General features: G+C 41.2%; 1 protein-coding gene across 1 annotated transcript; it reads left to right on the top strand.

Moving 5' to 3' along the window:
- Positions 1–208: 208 nt before the first annotated feature.
- On the top strand, positions 209–20,395 carry EDNRB (endothelin receptor type B). The gene is made up of 8 exons (XM_002925528.4): positions 209–650; positions 1,475–2,016; positions 15,209–15,321; positions 15,456–15,660; positions 17,043–17,192; positions 17,597–17,730; positions 18,256–18,364; positions 19,842–20,395. Exons 2-8 carry the CDS (start codon positions 1,525–1,527, stop codon positions 19,974–19,976), a joined length of 1,338 nt encoding a protein of 445 aa, XP_002925574.2. The 5' UTR covers positions 209–650; positions 1,475–1,524; the 3' UTR covers positions 19,977–20,395.
- Positions 20,396–21,083: the final 688 nt, after the last annotated feature.

The following is a 21,083-nucleotide window of genomic DNA, read 5'->3' as shown; positions in this document are numbered from 1 at the left end:
GATAGGGCTTGAGAAGTAAGAATCGTGCTCTTCTGTGTTGGGAGCGACGCGGGCTTGAAATTTGCGGGCAAATCAAAAGCAGCAAAGAGCAGAGCCCCCAAGTCAACCAGGTCTTATATGCCACCGCGGGATGTTTAATGGAAAGCAAAGCCACACTCCGCGTTAAGAGTCCAGGTTAACTTGTTAAATACAGAACTCCGGTCTGGAGCCCCAGCGCTCCGGGAGCGTGAAAACCGGTCGGCGGTTTGAAGAGCTCAGAAGTACGACAACCAACAGGCTCCGGGAACGCGTCCCTGGCGGAGACCGCCCTCCCCAGCGGGCAGATCCTGCTGATGCTGTCCAGGCATCGCCCAAGGGGAAAGGTTGCGGAGCGGTCTGAAGGCGCGGGAGGAGTCTGGGGGTGATGGAGGGGGAAGGGACAAATGAATAAAAGTACTTGTCTAGGGACAGCAAAGACTCCGACCGAACAAGCTGTGGAGGCTACTTGGTCTGGCATTCCCTCCGCGTTTCGTCAGAGCCAGGCCCGCCCGCGGCTGAATTCAGGGAGGCGTGCTCGCCCCCGGAGCCGGCTGCAGGCGAGCTGCGAGCAGAGCTGCCCGAGAAAGAGGTCCCCGCTCGTCGCTTTGCTCCTAGTGCTCCCCGTTTGCAAGGTAAATACTCTGGCTCGGTGTGGAATTAAAATCAGTGATTGAACCTTGTCTGGGGCTTCAGCTTGGGTTAATAGTTTGAGGATGTATTTTTTTAATCTAATTTTTTAAAAAAGATGTATAGAATACAATGAATTCATTGTTGGCGTAAAGGCGGTTGGAGTAAAGGAGAGCAGCATGAGAGTCAGAAGCCGTTTAGAGGGGACAGACGCTTCCGAGTTAATGCCGATACCTCCTCTCCCCGCCCCCTCCCCCGCCCCCAAGACGGCCGAGTTGGGAAGTGTCGGAGTCAGCCGAAGCGCTCCGGTGGGCTCCCGGGCTAGCAGAGCGCAGGCAGCCGGGAAGTAGCGGCTTTCAGTGGCCCGGAGGAGTCTTGGCGTTCAGACACCGAGTATCCGCGTTCCCTGCGGAGCAAAATGCGGAGACTGGCATATGCCCTTGGCCTCTAGGTGCTTTGACTTCCCAGTTCCCACGCGTCTTTAGCCAGAACGTACGTGCTTCCAGGAGCACACCAAGGAACTCAGAGCTCTGCCTTGGACACCCATCCTTCTCGCCCTGGCACACCCCTTCCAGAATGCCCCGCCCCACTGCGAGTCATCCCTCGGGGGAATGCCAGGGAGAAAAAAAACACGGGGAAAGCTGGATCGGGAAGGACAGTGCACGGGCGCAGGAGGGTCACGCGCACCAGTTAAGCACCGGCGCGCAAACTTGAGTTACATTTGCGAGCGGCGAGTAGCCGCGCGGCTGCGCTCTGCGGGAGCGGTTTGCAGGGGCGTCTGGGGTAGCTGACCCAAGCGTCCTGTCTTTCTTCCCTTGCTGGTCTCCAGACTCAAAGCTGCAGAGCAGCCACCCGACGCGCACTGGAGCAGGCAGCAGCATGCAGCCTGTGCAAAGCTGGAGCGCGCGCGCCCTGGTGGCGTTGATCCTGGCCTGCGGCGTGGCGGGGGTCCTGGGAGAAGAGAGGGGATTCTCGCCGGCTGGGGCCACTCTGCCACTTCTGGGGCCCGGGGAGATAACGACGCCCCCCACCGAGGTTTCCTGGCCAGGGGGTTCCAACGCCAGCGCGCCATGGTCTTCTACGTCTTCCCAGATGCCTAAAGCAGGGAGAGCGGCTGGAGCCCCGCCACGGCCACCCAAGTTCTCCGCTCCCCCCTGCGAGAAACCCATCCAGATCAAGGAGACTTTCAAGTATATCAACACGGTGGTGTCCTGTCTAGTGTTCGTGCTGGGCATCATTGGAAACTCCACACTGCTGAGAATCATTTACAAGAACAAGTGCATGCGAAACGGCCCTAATATCTTGATAGCCAGCCTGGCTCTGGGAGACCTGCTGCACATCGTCATTGACATCCCCATCACTGCCTACAAGGTAAAGGGTTAATATTGACGGGAGGGTGCCTAGTTAGGCGAGGGAGATAGGAGAGCCTTTGGGGGACGCCTCCTAAAGTCAGTTATTATTGGAAATAAATTCCCTCCTGGTCTTCAGTAACATTAGGCTAAGCCTAGAACCAGTGTAGTCCCCAGACCAGTAGGATCAGCATCGCTTGGGAATTTGCTAGAAATGACATTTTATGGCCCTACCTCCGACCTACTGATTCAGAAACTCTGGGATGGAGAGCAGTAGTTTGTATTTTAACAACCCCTTGGTGTGATGATGATGGACTGTAGAGCTTGAGAACCACTGGTCCTGAAGTATCTAGTCCCTAAGCCCAGCTCACTGGGTCCATTCTCTCTGCAAAGGTGTGGTCCATGGATTGGCAGGACTGGTATCATCAGGGATCCTGTTAGAACTGCAAGTGCAGCCCAGACTTAAAAAAGCAGAATCTACTTCTTCAGATACCTAGGTGATTCATACGCACACCCACCTTGTGGGGAGGGTCCTGAGAGTAGAGGGGCTGGAATGGGTTTCTAGGAAACAGAGGGGCTAGAAGAAAGAGACCCAGACTAGTGAGTACACCAACACAGTTCACCTGAGTGAATGACTATAGTCTACTGACTCTTTATCGCATGTCTACAGGGCCAAGCACTGAAATGGATAGATTACTTCCCTTTACTACTTTTGACAACCCACGAGCAGATATTTCTCCATTTTACAGATGATTGATAAGATGTTCAAGGTCTCACAGTTGGTAAGAGATGGAGGTAGGAATCAGGTCCAAATCCATCAGGTCTAGAGTGCAAGTTGTACCCCTATCGATTACCTTGTGAACAAACCAAAGGGGTCTCTAAGGATTCCAGTAGCTAACATTACTGTGATTACCACGGGCATCGGAGGAAACAGGCAGGGGGAGCTAGGGCAGGACATAAAGCCCCACACTATTTGACTCCAGGTTGCTTTGGAACTCTAGACATAGCCCAACATCACTGGGCCTCAGTTTCCTCAACTCTACAATGAGGCTGTTAGTGCCCACTTAACTGCGGTTTTGTGGTGCTAAGAAAAATAGCCTACGAGAAAGAGCCAGAAGAGTGTAAAGGCCCAGGCAAGTATGTAAAACTCTGCTTGTCTATCGTGATCAGCAATAGAACGCCACACTGAAGAACAGAACCAAAGTGTAAAAGAAAGGGAATGTGCTTTGGGAATTTGCCTGAAGGTAGGCCAGGGCTCAGTACAAGGGGGAAACAATGGCATGGAGGGCTAGAAAAGCATCGTAGGATGTGTTTTGATCTTGGTGGAGAAGGGGTCACCATACGGCATGCCTTTAAGTCCTAATCCAAATAGCCATTCTTTAAGGGAATTTTAGCCATTTCTCAACTAAAAATAGGGTTCGGGTTAAGATCCAGGCTCTAGAAGGAAACACTCCCACAGATGGTGGATAAATAGAAGAAATCCTAAAGTCCTGCATGGCAACTGGTTCTTCTGGAGTCTGAGTGTTTCCTGGGAGAGGCACAGTCTGAAATGGGTCCCTTAAACGCAGTGACAGTCCTATTAGAGCCAGAAGTGATGCATTTACTTCTTTAGGGAATCCCACAGACCTAGTGTCACCATTCCAATTTGGCAAGGAATTCCAATTCAATTCATCAAAACTAACTTGAGAAACTGTAGAGTACAAGGTGTTGAGAAATTTTTAAATAAGTGCACCAAGAGCCTTCTGAAAAGGGAGATTACAATCTCGGTTTGCTAGGCTTGCAGAGAATTTTGTGAAAGGTCTCTTTCGGGAGGTCTCAGAAAACCCCACATGTAGCTCAGTCAGAGACCTTCCTAAGTCAGCCAGCAGCTGGAGGGCTATGTGCAAGTTGGGTAGAGGACATTTTCTTTTAGATGGGTTGCGTCTGGGCCAGACGAAATCAGCTCTTCCCGGACCATCTTACGTTCTCTGTCTGGTCAAACAATTGCACTCGATCAACCAGAGGATATCTGACTTTCAAGGAGGCACATGGCTTTTACTTTCATTTCAATTTTCTTTATGATTTCCCTAGGAAATTACATCATTTTGCCTGAAGCTATTCAGTCTGTTAAAGCTGTGTTTTACTTCTGAAGTAAACAGACTAATAAGTCATTACAAATGTGGCCATGTAGTCATTCTATGTTAGTCATAAACAAATCCATCGCAAAGAATAAGGTCCCGTTGCCAGGTTTGCCAACATGGAATCCTACTTGGGAGACTTTGGTTAATTTTTTAGTGTGCATAAACATATGTCACTCGAAGCATAATATAATAATGATGGATGCCGTCTATTATGCACGGATTCTTGGTTTATTTCACTAAATCTCTGCAAGAAACCCAATGGAGGAGATATTGTTGTCGTCCTTGTTTTATGGGAAAACTGCGGTGTTGGAGAGGTGAAGTAACTTGCCCAATGTCACACCATGGACAGTGATGAAACTAGGGCTTGAACGCATCCACCTGGCCCTCGAACCCGTGGTCCTCCCTGTGCCTCTGCCCTGAGTGAGCTCAGACCCAGCACAACCTTCTCCCACATGGAGAATTGTTAGAACCTCATTTGAGTCCACTGGTGGAATTATATGATACGCTAACACACAATAGGATACTTGGCAAATGTTTTCAGTTCTAATTTGAGTCATTTGAAGATTTCTTTTATTTATTTATTTGAGAAAGAGAACGAGTAGGGAGAGGGGCAGTGGGAGAGGGGCAGAGAGGCAGAAAGAAACAGACACCCCACTGGGCAGGGAACCCAATGTGGGGCTCAATCCCAGGACCCCGGATCATGACCTGAGCCGAAGGCAAGCTCTTAACAGACTGAGCCACCCAGGTGCCCCCATTGAAGGTTCCTATCTCCTGAAATCCTCTTCAGATGTTCTGCAGTATATAATATGGATAATATCATTGTTTGTTATTTTAGAAGCTTTATTCACCAAAATACCCAATTCAGACTAGTTAAAAGCCATTTATTCCCTTAAATAACTGTGATAACAGCTAAGTTTTTAAAAATGCATTAGAATTTCAGCATGGTTAGGTATGATACTTAACACAAAGCAACAAGTGAATCATGAGTGCCTTTTCCATTTATCCTAAAGCAAGAGACTTGAATCTCTAAACCAGTGATTTCTAATTTTGTTTTTGTGGAGTATTACAATTCTCTTTTAGAATCCAGTTCATTGTATATATTATATAAAATTTGTGTATATTATAATTGATATGTCATATTAATTTTAGATATCATCATATAAAACACAAACAAATTTTCATTCCTATTCATACACACACACACATATACACACATACAACATTCACAAAATTTTGGAGGGTTCATAGAACCTACCCAACCCATCTGTTGGCACACCCAAGGGACCAGAAACGTCAGTGTGAATCTATTACATTAACCTGGAGTTCAGTAAATCTAGAGTTCAAAAAACTTGGCAAACCCCAAAATGTCGTAGTCGTTGCTACTGCTGCGTTTTGAGTGAAGTGACCTTGTCAGGTCATCAGACATTTCCTGCTTGTGACACTACTGTTCTGAACAAACTTACCTTTCTCACTTCCAGTCCTAGACTACGTCTAGTACTTAACAAGTTGGTGTGTAATTGACTAGTTTCATAGTTAGAAGTCAAAGTTAATTGAACACCATCACATTTAACTTTTGAAATTTAATTTTCTGGTCAGTAAATGGAAATTTATGCACATAGAGCAATATAAGAAGTAAAAGTATCATTGGATAGGGGAGTCTGATTTCTTCCAAGGTAATACACTCTTCCCATCCCCAGTTAAGTAACGGAGATATTTTACTGAAATTTTAGTAATATTTAGAGATTTTCCAGCAGCAGAAGTTCTTTGAACCCAAAACGGAACCTGGATACCCTGAGATTCATTTACTTAATGCAGAAAAAATTTTAAGGAGCACCAAATAAACACATTTAAAGTATTAGCTTTTTAAAAGTATTAATAAAGAGACTATTCGCTCTAAATGACCTAAAATCAGCTAACAAAACTAATAGCCCAGCACCCACTTAGCGTAGTGCCCGCAACAGTCAATACCAGACAGTTGCTTGTTGACAAAAGATGTTATACACAAAATGTAAGGACAGTGGACTTTTCTAATCATATTTTTTATAACTGTTTAGATGAAAAAAGGATGACGTTTGCTCCTCTTCTTATATGAGGACATTAGTTATAATTAAATAATAGGTCAATAACATAATTCAAGCAACCCAGAAACTCGAGATTTCATATTCGCAATTCATTTCTCCGCACGTGGATTCCTGTGACAAAATGATTGGCAAACTCTTGGCCTTGGGCAATGAAAGTTCCCTGGGTTAACTCTATGGTACTTCTTATATTTGCCTTTGATCTGCCACTTGGTCACTCCATAAATCCAAGCCTCTTAAAATATCAAGGCAATGTTTCTTTCAATATGGGAAGGCTTATCTATCAAAGGCTTTACATCTTTTCTTTGCTCCTTTAAATGAGCCAGTCAAGATTGAAGATATTTCCATGTCTATACAAGAGGATGACAGAGCCAAGACCCTGTTGTTTCAAGGCCGGGGAGCCATGTTCTTCATTTCGCAAAGAAAAACCATATAAGGTTATCTCTGTGTGGCTAATATGCTATAGTTGATTATTTATAGAGAAACATGCCAAATGCTAATAAATGATTAAGTGCTTTAAAGGGTGTTGACAGAAAAAGCCTGAGTTGAAATAAGACTCAAGATGTAATTTATGATGTGAAACATTCTCTTTCAAGACCTCGTGGAGTTAAGACGAGGTTGGTTATGGTTGGGAAACAGCCGAGTGCGGTGTACTGGGCATACCTTAGCCAACAACTTCTCTCATTTTAGACTTCTGTTCTTCCCAGTGCTTTTATTTTAGAGATTATTTCTCCTTTCCTGTAGACCCTCTGGTGAAAATGTAAATGAACAAGAAAACAGGCATAGTCTGGTGGTAGAGGAGAGAGAAAGAGGCTCATGCTTGAGTCAGAAATGTACTAGCAAAGTGGACCGATGCATTTCTGGGCCGTTCTCTGACCCCAAGACTCACAGCCATACCCGTGCAGCTTGATTTGTGTCCTTTCTCTGCTTCTTTTCTCTTTAGCTCCATTGTAGGTTCCAGAAAGGAGGAAAACTATTTTCTGGATGTTTACATTGTACCTATCTTCTTTCCCCTGCCCTTAGTGTTTTCAAATTATTTTAAAGGGCTTTTAGATTCCAAAGTAATCAAATGTCTTCGCATCGTAGCTTACCAGTGTCCCCTAAGATAGTGTCTGGATAGAATTCGGTTTGAGACATGAAATGATTATTATTAATAAAGTTTGTGGACTTCACAAAGTTTGCGAGCCTCTTTCTGAGCCATGAGACCGTGGAGTTGTAATTCTTGCTTCCTTCGGGTGTCATACTGAACTTAGAAGATACAGTTAAGATAAGTGAATCTACTAATATGCTAGGTTTGGAAAGAGTATTTCTTAATGCTGTTTGTTGAATTCTTCAGAATATGTAATGTGTCGGTGAGTTTTTAAGCACAAACTATGAATATGGTTTTTTTTTGGTTTTTTTNTAATGCTGTTTGTTGAATTCTTCAGAATATGTAATGTGTCGGTGAGTTTTTAAGCACAAACTATGAATATGGGTTTTTTTTGGTTTTTTTTTGTTTTTTTTTTTTTTAAGATTTTATTTATTTATTTGACAGAGAGAGACAGCCAGCGAGAGAGGGAACACAAGCAGGGGGAGTGGGAGAGGAAGAAGCAGGCTCATAGTGGAGGAGCCTGATGTGGGGCTCAATCCCATAATGCCGGGATCACGCCCTGAGCTGAAGGCAGACGCTTAACCGCTGTGCCACCCAGGCGCCCCATGAATATGTTTTTAAGTTCAGATAATAGGAGAGTAGCAAACTACATGTTGACCTGTCATAGACTTGGAAGCAGATTTCATTGTAACACTAGTGGGAAAATATATTTAAAGTGAACTTAAATTTCTCCTAAGACATTTATTTTTGATCTTCTTTTCTCTCTTTGCTTCTGGAGATTTTGTTTCAAGAAATTTAATTCATCTTCATGGAGTCATCATTCTATTTCAGCAAGTCAGAGGAATGTTTCCAGAACAGGGAAAACCCTCTGTTTTGGCGTGTGCATGCAACAGATTCCCAGAGACAGAGTCACCGTCTCACACAACCACAGGGGGCACTGTTCACATTGTGGGCTGTTTAAGTATCCCCCCTGGGGGATAAACTGGCATTATTTCTGACCCACATACTTCTAATCCACACGACCTAATCTTTAAGTGATTAAGTGCTTTTTAATGGACGCAGGATGGAACTTGTCATTGATATTTATCCCCAAGGGCACGGGTACACTGTATGTCAAAAAAATATTTTCTATGTACTTGACCAGCAGCTTACTTCAAATTCTGTCCCTATATGTGATTTTAAAAAGAAATGGAAATCCTTGAATGAGGGTGCTCTGTCTTTGAAAAGCCAGTTCAAATGCAGAAAAACTTATCTGCTCCAGGAAACAGAGATAACACAGAAGAATACACCCTTTCCCAAAGTTGTGAAACACAACTGCTCCATTCTTCACCTCTTTTGACTCCTACTGTAAAAACATTTCTATAATACCAGCCATTTGAAGGAAATGTTCACAGGTCATCACAGCAATCTGGCCAAGTAACCCTGGCTGTTGTCACTAGGCTGCTCGCCCAGCCTCTGGAACCACCATCTCCTACTGCATCTCCAGATTTACAGTGAACTCTCCTTGTAGGATCCCATGAGTTAGTGAGAAACAGTAGGTTCTGTTTTATGGCAGTCATGTCCCTGGCAGCTTTGAGTAGGAGAGGATGGAGAGGAATTTTTGCTTTTCACCTTTTCTAGCTTGCTTGGAAGGCAAAACCCCAAAAAGAGAAGAGCCAGCCATCACCCTCAATCCCTCAGGATTCGTGTGTCAGGAAGACCTCATCTGGGGGGAGGAAGGAAGGGCATGGACCAAACTATACAAATAAATAAATAAATGAATAAATAAATAAATAGCCATCTCCGTTCTCTAAAGAATTTGTTTCAAATATGAGAACGGAAAGTTCATGACAAAAATTTTATCACAAGATTTCTGCCTTAAGATCTCATTTATTCACTGTTAATCAACAAGCTTTTAATGAGTGACCACTGTGTGCCAGGCACTATGCTGGACATTATAAATGTTACAGAATATTCTGAAACAAATAAACAGTTAAAGCTCAGTATATACTCTTAAGTAAAAAAAATAGGAAAAGAAAATAGTATATATATGGTTAACGAGGCGATTGAACACTTATTAGTGCGAGACAGTTAACTTTCAGATTTCCTGACTTTATGAGGCTTGATTCCTTTGGACATTAACAGTGGTATGTGTTAACAGGGCTTTTTTTTCCCATTTAATTTCTCAAGAATGTAATTTTTAATTAAAAAGAGAAATGAAAAATGTAAATCTCCCAGTTGGAGAGATTTTGTAAGACTCGCTTAACAATACTTATAAAGAAAGGATATTTATTTCCTGTTCACTCTATTTATCCTTTTAGAAATTAAGGGGAAAAAACCCTCCATAATATAAAAATAACTTTTAAATCTAATGTAAAAATAAGATCTTTGGATGCTTTGGCCTTTTTTCTTTCTCAAACAGCTAAAAATTATGAAGCCAGGGTCATCTTCGAGTAGAAACCTTATAATCAGTATGATCACGTCTTTTTTTTAGATATAGTGTTGATTTATTTATTTGTTTTTATTCATACAAAAGAAATGTTCTAGGCAAGCAGTATAAGCCGTAGGGGAAAGGGATCAGCCCAAGCATGGGCTCTCATTTGTCAAATGGACACCACATTGCTGTAGGACCTAACACTAACAAAGGCTCTTCGTTGGATGAGACATCACCATGTGAAAACCAGTAACAGTTAATGGGAGTATTTTCTAACTGGCTCATATTTGATAAATGGTAGGTAATATGTATACAAACTTTATTTTAAGCAAGACCTGAAAATTTAATTCATATGATGAGCACCTAGAAATAATACAGAACTCTAACATTGGCTTTGCAATTAGAGAGACTTGTTTGATTTCTTGTTTGATATTTCCTAGGTATTCAGTTCTTGCCCTTAGGTTATCTAATTGAATGGGGTAAAGCCTCAAGAAAAAACTAAACCTTAAGGAATAAGAGTGAGTTATTGCTGGGGTTAAAGTTAGAATTGCTTCCTCTTGCAATAAAAAGAATCAATTTCCCCTAAAAGAGGAAAGTTACATCGCTGGACTTCAAATTAGGTGTTGGATGTCGTGATTTTTGTCAACAGATAGTGAAATAATTTCCAGTTATCATAAAAATCTCTACGAACATTCTTTCATCAAAATGTAAGGATGGCATCTTGGTTGAGAGTGATTTTTGTTTTTAATCTTAAGTAGCTTTTCCCTCAACTCCGCTCAGGGTTTTGCTTACCTTTAAACAAGGGGTTGATGTCTTTGCATTTTAAATAGCTCCCAGCACTAAATTGCCCAAGACTTACTGGAAGCCATTGAGACCAAGAAGAGCATCAGTAGTGGGCCTGGTTTCTGTGACCGGGTGTCGGGCTTCTCAGCGTCTCCACAGCGCCTTCCGATTGGAGAGAGGCAGGGTTGCCAAAGTCACCCTTCTCATTACCAAATAATAGAAGTGACGGCTGGCACTTTGTTTCTCATCTTTTGTGGCCTCTCAGTACCAGCAGCATTCAGGCCTGAATTCAAAGTCTGACAAGCTAAAAGCTGATGACGGTTAATACTCCCTAGTTGGCAGTTCCTTTCCCTTTGGAAGGGTAGATTAGAAAATCCTAATCCCTCAGTTATGATTGGGTTTGTGACTATCTGTGTGTTGAACTTGAAGAGAACAGTTACAATTTTCAGTTTGTGTTTCCCTGTGTCCTGTGATAACTTGGGTCAGAGGTTGGGCTGCAGGCCTCCCAGTGGTATGAAGAGCAATCATCCAGTTTCTAGGCTGAGCCAAAAACAATAGTAACCTCAAAACAGGGCCTGGAGTCAGCGTAGAGCTCATTTCCATTGGCCAGATTTCTTTCCCTTCAGTGGCCTGGACACTCATTCATCTGATTCATCGGACGGTTGTACCTACGTGAGACTGGTATTTGCTTATTTGGGTATAGTTTGAGACAATAAGATATTTGAAAATTTCCTAAGTTTTGGACATTGTATGAATAAAATAGCTAGGTGAGGGCGCCTGGGTGGCTCAGTCGGTTAAGCGCCTGCCTTCGGCACAGGTCACAATCCGAGGGTCCTGGGATTGAGTCCGAGCCCCACACTGGGCTCCCTACACAGTGGGAAGACTGCTTCTCCCTCTCCCTTTGCTGCTCTACCTGTTTGTGCTCTCTCTCTCTTTAAAACATTTTTTAATTAAAAAAATTAAAATATTCTAAAAAAATAAATAAAAGTAAATAAATAAAACAGCCAGGTGATTAGGAGATAGGATTTTTCTGCATCTAGATATTTTACCATTGTTTGGCACATAGCTGTGGGTTTACAACTACTAATATTGACTTAAGTCTAAACCATCTTTTTCTATGGTCAGTTTCTCTAAAACACTATATAGACTCTAGAATCAGACCATGTGGGCTCAAATGTGGGTCTGTTACTTAAGTAAGTGATAAACCAAGTTACAAGGACAAGTAACCATATGAGTAATAAACCAAGTAAACCAAAGCCAAATATATTACTCGTCTAATGAGGAACAGCAAATAACCTCAAAACTTAGTGGCTTGAAACAATAAACGTTTATTATCTCGCGGTTTGTCTGTGGGTCTAGAATTCAGGAACCAGAGTGGGTGGTTCTGGCTCAGAGTCTCTCTCGTGAGGGTGCCGTCAAGACATTTCCCGAGGGCTGCAGTTTTCTGAAGATTTGCCTACAGCTGGAAGATTCTCTCATCCATACACTGGGCACATTGGTGCGAGTCATTTTCAGGAGGCCGCAGTTCCTCACCGTGGAGGCCTGTCCGTGGAGGCCTGCTCCTGACGCGGCAGCTGGTCTCCCCGAGAATGAGCGGTCCGCCAGACAGCAAGGAGGAAGCCACGGGCCTTTTGTTGAACTAACTAGTCTCAGACGCTCCACTTCATCCCTTTCACCACATTCTGTACGCTAAAAGCGAACGATTAAAGCCAACCCACATCTCCAAGAGAAGGGAGATGAGCCTTCACCTTCTGAAGGGAGGAGTAGCAAAGAATTTGTGGACATATAGAAAACCAAAATAGCATGTTAATAAACTTCTAAGTGCCTCGGTTTTCTTATCTATAAAATGCACATCAGTAGTACTATCTCATAGGATTTCTTTGGAGAGTTCAGCGATACGGTATGCGTAAAGTGCTTAGAATAATGCCTAACCCATTATAAGTGCCATATAAGTGTCAGTTTTGTTTTCATTTTTTTTCCCAATCCATCTAAGGACAATCAGAATTAATAAAAAGAATATTGTCTGGATAATTTATAACAAGCTGGTCTGGTAGAGTCCTTGGAACTGGTTGGAACCTTTTTATTCTTATGTTTTCAAAGGCAATTGGCGGTTCTTTTAAAGTATCTGGGGTTCATAGTTGGTTCAGACCTGAGGTATCCTGAGTCTTCCCCCATTTCAGTAAATGGCTCCACCATTCATATGACAAACATCTTAAAGTTTCCTGACTCCATATGTCTTATATCCAACCCATAACAAGTCCTGCTGGCTCTACCTTCAAAAAATATTTAGTCTATAACCCATTCTGTTCATCCCCAGGTCTCCACAGGCTCCAGCTGACTGCAATCTCTCCTCATAGCTTCCTTTCTTGACCCCACATTCTATTCCACTTTGAGCAGCCACAGTGATCTTTTTAAAAACTTAAATAAGACCTTGCCATTTCCCTGTTGAAAAACTTGCACTATATTCCCTTAAAAAATTATTCCAGTTCCTCCCTCTACAACTTCATCTCCTAGACACTATAGCCTTGATAGCCTTCTTCCTGTCCTTTCAGCTCACTAGGCTTATTTACTTATTTACCCCAGGATCTTTGCACCTGCTCTTTCCTCTGTCCAGAACACTCTTTGCATGGCTTACTTTCTTATTTTAGTCCCATCCCGTACTCACACGTTGCCTCTTCAGAAAGACCTTGCTGAGAAGCCTATCAAGAAATTACTCCAAATCTCACCTTAATCTCTTCATGTGATGACAATACCAGTGTGATACGATATTAAATATTTGTGTTGTGTGTGGTGTGTGTGTGTGTGTGTGTTTACTACCTCCCTCACTAGATTATAAGCTTTATTAGAGAAGGAAGTTTTCCTAGTTCATTGATATGCACCCTGTTCTCAGAATGGTGTCTGGCATATATTGAATGCTCAATAAATGCTTACTGAATGAATGAATAAATGAATGAGCAGAATTCTGAGTCAATTGATTGATCCAGAAGTCACAAATAGAGACTAGTTGGACCCACAGATATATTTTTGTTAATACAATGTTATGTGACACTGTTTTTTAAAAATATGAGTTAATTAACAACTTTTATAATTATGAGGTTTTATATAAAAATTACAACTTTTTGACTAAAATCAAGAGATTTTTTTTTTTAATTTGGGATTTCTGGGCAAAAATCATGTCATGGTTTTTAGCAGCTTCTTCTTTTAGATGGGATTTTCCCCACATCCCACCACTCTCTATTACTGACTGACACCAATGACTTTCCTACCCCTGGCTCCCTCTACCGCTCTGCCTGAACCTGTAGATTTCCAGGACTCTAGATTAAGCATATCTGTGGTAAGTTTGTCAATATCTGTCCTACATGTCAGTGTAACTTTCCGTGTCTAACTTAGAAATGAAATTGGGCTCATATTGGAGCTCCAAGGCCTATCCATCCTGGACACATTTCAGCCTTTGGTGCCATTATAAAGCAATCGCCTAGCTTGACAAACTCCACAAAGAACCCTCACTAGTGAGAGGATGGAAAGGCTCGATTGTGTTTCAAAATAGTTTCACTTTGGGAAGATTATTCTTTCAAACATTTTTTAAAAACATCAATTTGAAATACTTTATTTTAAAAACATCACGAACCCTCAATCCAGATGTTTACCTAAAGTGATTCATTAACCAGTGTGGGGCACACCCAGTTCTCCTAGGAAAGAAAATAACTGAGTTTAACAATAGAGGGTTGCATAGTCTGAAGTCAGATGAAGAGAAATATATGTATAAGAGCAAGAACTCTGTCTTTTTGCTCATTGTAGAGCCGGTGCCTTTATATTTTGGGGGTTCAAATGTTAAGCACCCACTACGTGGCAGGAACTGTATTAGGCAGTTGCACAGGCCTTATTCTGTCTTATACTCTAGGGATTCCAGAGACCAAAAATGAAACAAAACAAACAAGTAAATGTTATAATACCTGCAATAATTGTTGGTAAGTGCTGTAGATAAAAAGGAAAGTGGAGTGGGGTAAGAGAGACGGGAGCCTGGCCGGTTACCGTGCTAATAATGTGGTTACAGTAGGTCATGTTGAAATGATTAGCCTTGAGCAAAACCTGAAAGAGGCAGGGGAGTTCACAGAGTGGGATCTGTGGGGAAAGAGCCTTCCAGAATACGGAGACACCTAGAGTGAAGCCCTGAGACAGGAGTATGTCTGGGACATTCAAGGAGCGGTGAGTAACTATTCCTGCTGAGTTGCTGGGCAGTCAGGTTGACTACAGTCAAGAATCAGTATACAAATGCACACTGTTCTCCATAGCAGTGGTCTAGTCTCCCCAGCTGAGGAATGTTTAGCATCTGTTTTTAACATTTATTGTCTATATTTTGGTCTGGCCATGACTTGAGTGTGTGAGACTCCGTGACAGTATAAGAGATGTTTGAAGGGCAGCAGGCTCCGTTTTCTAAGAAGAACTTACAAGACTGACCCCAGTGGCCTCATGGTAGAGATCCTGATCCTAAACTACAGTCTATGCATAAGAAATTCTCACGAACTGGCTGCATTTTCTTTATTCCCAACCACTCTCCTGATCCATATATCGAACACTGGTGCTTTTCAAAGGAGTAGTCCATGAGGAAAAGAATAAGAGCTGGAATTACTTATCTTACTCCATATGTTAATTACGGTCCACGAAGTATGTGGTTCAGAGGGCACCGTGTGAGTATCTCCCTAACAGACCTGCATGTCTTCTCAATGCAGCTGCTTGCTGAGGACTGGCCCTTTGGAGTTGTGGTGTGTAAGCTGGTGCCTTTCATACAGAAGGCCTCCGTGGGCATCACTGTGTTGAGTCTATGTGCTCTAAGTATTGACAGGTAAGAGCGTATATTTAAGCCAGGTATATCCTGAACACTTTCTGAATGATTGCTGTGTTACTTCGAAAATAAATTATGTAATTCAAGAAAACAGGTTCCGCCAGCTTGACAGATAATTCAATTTTGTTCTTCAGATATCGAGCCGTTGCCTCTTGGAGTCGAATTAAAGGAATCGGGGTTCCAAAATGGACAGCAGTAGAAATTGTTTTAATTTGGGTGGTCTCCGTGGTTCTGGCTGTCCCCGAAGCCGTGGGTTTTGATATGATAACCTTTGACTACAAAGGACGTTACCTCCGAACCTGCTTGCTTCGCCCAACGCAGAAAACAGCCTTCATGCAGGTGAATTTTACCTTTGTCTTTCCTATCTGTTCTTGCCTTATAAATATTTAGCCCCGATCCTCCCTTCTTGGGAAGCTATTGATTTATGACTGTCCTTGGCATAAATTGAGAGTGTAAGCCCCAGGACTGTGGGGCGGAGGGTGACTAATGACCCGGGCTGCAGGAAGCTAGGCCACTACTTGCGCAAGAATTCCCCTGGTGCCCAGGGATACAGATAAACCAAGTTCACATGAGAGAATCGATCTGAATTTATAGCTTCTCTACTCAACTGGCCCGGAAGGCCTGACAACTACTGCCTATTCTGCATAAAACACCACAGCGGCCGTCGGAACGAGTGGATGGTTCAGTGAATGATCAAGTAGAAGATGCCCGGATGTGGCTGGATTCTGATCGGCAAGCCTGTCCTCTCTCTAAAGGGAGAGCTGCCATTGCAAAGAATTTTTCATCTTGGCCATTTATTCAAGAATGTTTAGTCAAGAAATAGGGGGGAAATGGCAATGCTGGTATTTGTAGACAGATCTTAATTTAAGTGTAAAAGACTCCTCCCACCAGAATGGGTCAAGAGGAGTTAATGAATGCACTTGGTCCAGGCGTCACCAAGTAGTATTCTCTATTTTATATATGAGACGACTACATACAACTTTAGGGATTGCACACATCATGGTAATGAAAAGAATAAAGAGGGACATTAATGTGAAATTGTGAATGAAATTGCTGACTTCTTGTTCCTTATTAGTTGAAAGGAAAAGGTACTTGCATAGATTACATAAATTCTGCTCCAACCCAAATGTATCTAGAGCAACAGTTTAAAAACAAAGAAAAAAGAGCGGAAATAGAATAAGAGAAAAGGCATTAGTCATAAGCAGCTTTGATTTTCCAATCGGTAAGTTAGATTTATACATTTCTTAGCAAAATGATTTGTATAGACCTTTCCACATCTATCTGTTTTCCAGAAAACAGATTTGTTAAAAAGTGAAAGCTTCCCTTAAACACTAGGATGTCTTTACATATTCAGATGTGGTATTTCACATGAAGAATACCTTAAGGGTAATCTGCTTATGCGAAGGCAAAAATATTTGGAAATACACATATTTTTAATTTTGCCCAAATGCTTAAAATTTTGTGCATAATTACAACACATTGTCTTAGAGAATTAAAATGCTCTTTAGGGAAACTTTCTTTCATTTAGTATAAGTATTTAATTATTTGTTCAGTAGATGTGGCCTGAAAGATTCTATGTAGCGTTTATGAAATGGATCTACTTTAGAAGATAATTATTCCTTATTGAGTATGTTGGTTGTTTTTTTTTTAATTTAGCATTTGGCCTATAAGAGGTTTTTTTACAGAGGAATGTTAATCATACAATTCTCTTTTCTCCATAGTTTTACAAGACAGCTAAAGATTGGTGGCTATTCAGTTTCTATTTCTGCTTGCCGTTGGCCATCACTGCCTTTTTTTATACCCTGATGACCTGTGAAATGTTGAGAAAGAAGAGTGGCATGCAGATTGCTCTAAACGACCACTTAAAGCAGGTAACAGAACAGAAATATGTGCTGAGTCACAATTACAATGATAATTATGCGTAAGAAAATCATTATGATGATAAATTTAAATTGTTATATACTACAGCATATTTCCTTTTTCTTGCTTCTGGTATTTTTGAATAGACGAAGAATATTTTTTCTATTATCTCTCTAGAGCTAATCTAGTCTACATAATCTAAAAGGATCTAGAAGGAGCCATTACTTTTTAAAGATGAATCTGTGGTCATTTTAGTTCTAAGTCACATTAAGTCTTCAACTTAAAGCTCAGTGTTTTGGATTTTTACAAATACCACTGACTTTTTGTAAACAATATTAAAAGTTCTGTTTGGGAAGAGAGACCGCTGTGATTATCTGAACCATCTATTTAGTCTCTGACTATGGTTTTATTTCAGAGACGGGAAGTGGCCAAAACAGTCTTTTGCCTGGTCCTTGTCTTTGCCCTATGCTGGCTTCCCCTTCACCTCAGCAGGATTTTGAAGCTCACTCTTTATGATCAGAACGATCCTAATAGATGTGAACTTTTGAGGTAAGAAAAGTTAGAGTTTTGTAGGTAAATGCCATTCAGAAGATTTTTTTTTCATTGATCTCTTTCATAGGCAGAGAGAGTACCATTTTGCTAGTCTTGAGGGAGCAATTAAGATTCCCATTTTTTTTTATCTTCAGCCCTGTTGTAGAGGAAGGAATCAAGGGGACTTGTAAGAACACTGGGAACGGAGAGGCAGAGCTGTCAAAATGAGAAGTGGGCGCCACAATTGGAAATATCAGCTCCGAGTCTCCTTTGCACTTTGCAAAGCCTTCTTCTCAGCCAGCCTCAGCACTTTCAAATGATATTTGATTGCAAAAGACAGAATTGGGCATGGACGGAGGGGCGTAATGACAGAGAGAGACCGAGGGGGAGGGACAGAGAGAGAGGTCATCCTTAGCAAAGTGATAAAGTCAAAAATTATGGATATGGGTAATTTTTTTCTTCACAAAAATTCAAAAGTTCGCCAAGAAAACATGGTTAAAGTAGCATATTATTCACAGACGTGTTTTGGGTTGTTTTTTGCAGCTTTTTGTTGGTGCTGGACTACATCGGCATCAACATGGCTTCCCTGAATTCCTGCATTAATCCTATAGCTCTGTATTTGGTGAGCAAAAGATTCAAAAACTGCTTTAAGGTAGGAGTATTTCAAAATAAAAAGCTCTTTTTGGCCTAGCATCAGATATAATCTTTCCAAACTATTCGTGTTTCTATTTAAAGAGATTTAGTAAATTGTTTTACAGTTTTCCCTTGCATTTACATCACAGATGATTTTTTTTTAAATATGAGTTCTGCTCATAAATCACTATACTTGATTTCTGCCTTAAATCCTCGTCAACTACTCCCTACTGCCTCAACCAAACAGTTGTACTTATAGAAATGCTCAGATAATTAGCAAAGAGTGCATGCATTGATGTCTGACAGATATCATATGATAAAATAAGAGCTAAACATGAATTAAATGCACTGTTCCCATTTTTGGTAGATTTTGGACTGTCCAACATGGTTTGGATTATAACTAAGTTAGTTATAATATTCATTTGGATATGAGAATAGCAAGTCAAATGCAGACATTTAATTCAGGTTTTACCTCCTCTTTTCCACCTCACTTGTACACCAGAGATGTGCTACCTGACGTGGAATATGTGTCATTATTCTTTTTGGCCACTTGCATTGTAACATCCATCCATCCTTTCATTCACTCCTTCAACAATCTAACATGAATGAAATAATCCCCTTCCTGTTATGGACGTGATCCATTTGTCCCTGGCAGTTCATTCCTGGAAAGAACTTAGCTTCCTTATAAAACTAAGTCAGTCTTAAATTTTTTGCGCATTCATAGACTCATGGATCGCAGAGCTAGAATAGAACTTTCATCAAGATCAACTCCCTCATTTTATAGAACAGAAAACAATGGACCTCCCACTTTTTTAGACATATAGATTCTCAGAAAGCAAGCAGTATGAACAAAGTTTTGGATTTTAAAAAATCCAAGAAAAGAAATTGGATGAACGAAACTGAGACATTTGTATGCTTTATATGTTTATTGTGTGTCAATATTGAAAAGACACGTGAGCATAACATGTAGCTGACAAAAACCGGCAATGTAATATTAAGTTCATTGACCTGGGAAGATGTTTATGACATCATCGGGTGAGAAAAAGCAGGCTATGGAATAGTACATGCAGACAGTTTTATTAAAATAAATTGTACATACACTTCTACAAACATGTACGTATCGAGTTGTGTGTGTGGATGTGTGTAATATTTCTATTTCCATAGGAAAATGTCTTGAGTTATGTGTTTATCAAATATTATGAGAATTTCGCAAGTGATCAAGAGTAAAAATCAAGTATTGAGTGGCTTTCCCCTTCAAATTTAATGAAAAGATGAGTTTTGATGATAGACATTTTTTCTCTGTATTTTCTAGTTTAAAAAATTATCAGATATGACTTACGTAATTATATATCGTTAAAGGGGAAAATAAGGGAGCATGAAAAGAAAGGGGCTGAGAACTCCTGATCATGCCAAGAAAGTCAGAGCCCGAGAAAGTAGGGAGAGTCATCCCAGTGTCACCGGTGTGCACGCGTAACGAGTTCCTTTGCTTTGTACAGTCGTGCCTATATTGCTGCTGCCAGTCATTTGAAGAAAAACAGTCCTTGGAGGAAAAGCAGTCGTGCTTGAAGTTCAAAGCTAATGATCACGGATATGACAACTTCCGTTCCAGTAATAAATACAGCTCATCTTAAAAGAAGGCATATTCACTCAATGCCATGTTCTCTATGCTGGACAGAAGTCATTAAAACAATGAGGCATTTGCCAAAACAAAACAACTGTGTGCTTGCACAAAACAATGTAAGAATGTAAGAGTGATTCTTCTCTTAACACTCACAGTGACACATGACATTCTGTGAGCTGTTTACAGCAGGAGAAAGAAAGCAGTGAGAATTAAGAAAGCCTCATCGTGAAAGCACTTAATTTTTTACAATCAGCACTTCAGCGTAGCTTTTGATAGCTTCCAGTATATTCGTGCCCCACTTAGATTTAAGCTGAGCTCACTCTAAATTCCTATTAAAGAGGTTTATTTTATAAATTAATGTGAATCTGATATAAAGGAAAATTGTGTCACTGTAAAATGGAATTTTTGAATAAAGTTTAAATGACTCAATTTAAATTTTTTTAAAAAAATCCTTCCAAAGAACTTTTTCCTTCATGGTGTCACACCACTGGTTGGCTTATAAAATGTGAAAGCAGTTTAGCTGGTGTATTTTTGTGACTTTAGAAACGTATTTGAAGGATGGGGAGGTAGTAGCAGAAAGAGAGATTGAGGTTTTTGAAAATCATTAACCTTTCTACACTCAGATAAGATCAAATGTCACAAAGGGAAGGACAGAGGAGCTTTGGAATGCTATCCCGAAAGACGTGCTTTGAAATCTCCCATTCACGTACTCTGCAAAGACAATGTTACCCACAACTTTTTCGGGATTATTAAAACCTTATTGTTCTTTCACTATTGTAGTTCAAACACCATTTGTTTAGTTTTGTCATCTGTAACTACTTAGCTACGATATATGACATGCAGATGATTAAACAAAGGGCTGACCCCAGCATTCATACATTTAGGATGGAGAAATGCCAGCGACGCCATGATGGACAGGATGCGCGGTGCCTGGAGCCCTGTCCCTGCAGCCCAGGAGAAAGCAGCATCCTCTCCCACAGGCGGTGGCTAAAATGGTCTCTGGCATAGGTCTAATGTGATAATGACAATACTGTTTTTTAAAATCACACAGATTAAACAATTTAACAGCTCCCTGTAAAGCTTCTTACTAACTTTTGTATTATTTTTGTAATTAACT

The sequence above is a fragment of the Ailuropoda melanoleuca genome, chromosome 7 (assembly GCF_002007445.2).
Source record: "Ailuropoda melanoleuca isolate Jingjing chromosome 7, ASM200744v2, whole genome shotgun sequence".
Lineage (NCBI taxonomy): Eukaryota > Metazoa > Chordata > Mammalia > Carnivora > Ursidae > Ailuropoda > Ailuropoda melanoleuca.
The sequence above is the reverse complement of the archived record's forward strand: the minus strand, read 5'-3'. Positions and strand labels throughout refer to the sequence as shown.

Coding starts and splice junctions, on each gene's coding strand:
- EDNRB (XM_002925528.4), top strand. CDS start 1,525: ATGCAGCCTGTGCAAAGCTGGAGCGCGCGCGCCCTGGTGGCGTTGATC. Junction 17,731..18,255: donor AATAGATGTGAACTTTTGAG/GTAAGAAAAGTT, acceptor TGTTTTTTGCAG/CTTTTTGTTGGTGCTGGACT. Junction 18,365..19,841: donor GATTCAAAAACTGCTTTAAG/GTAGGAGTATTT, acceptor TGCTTTGTACAG/TCGTGCCTATATTGCTGCTG.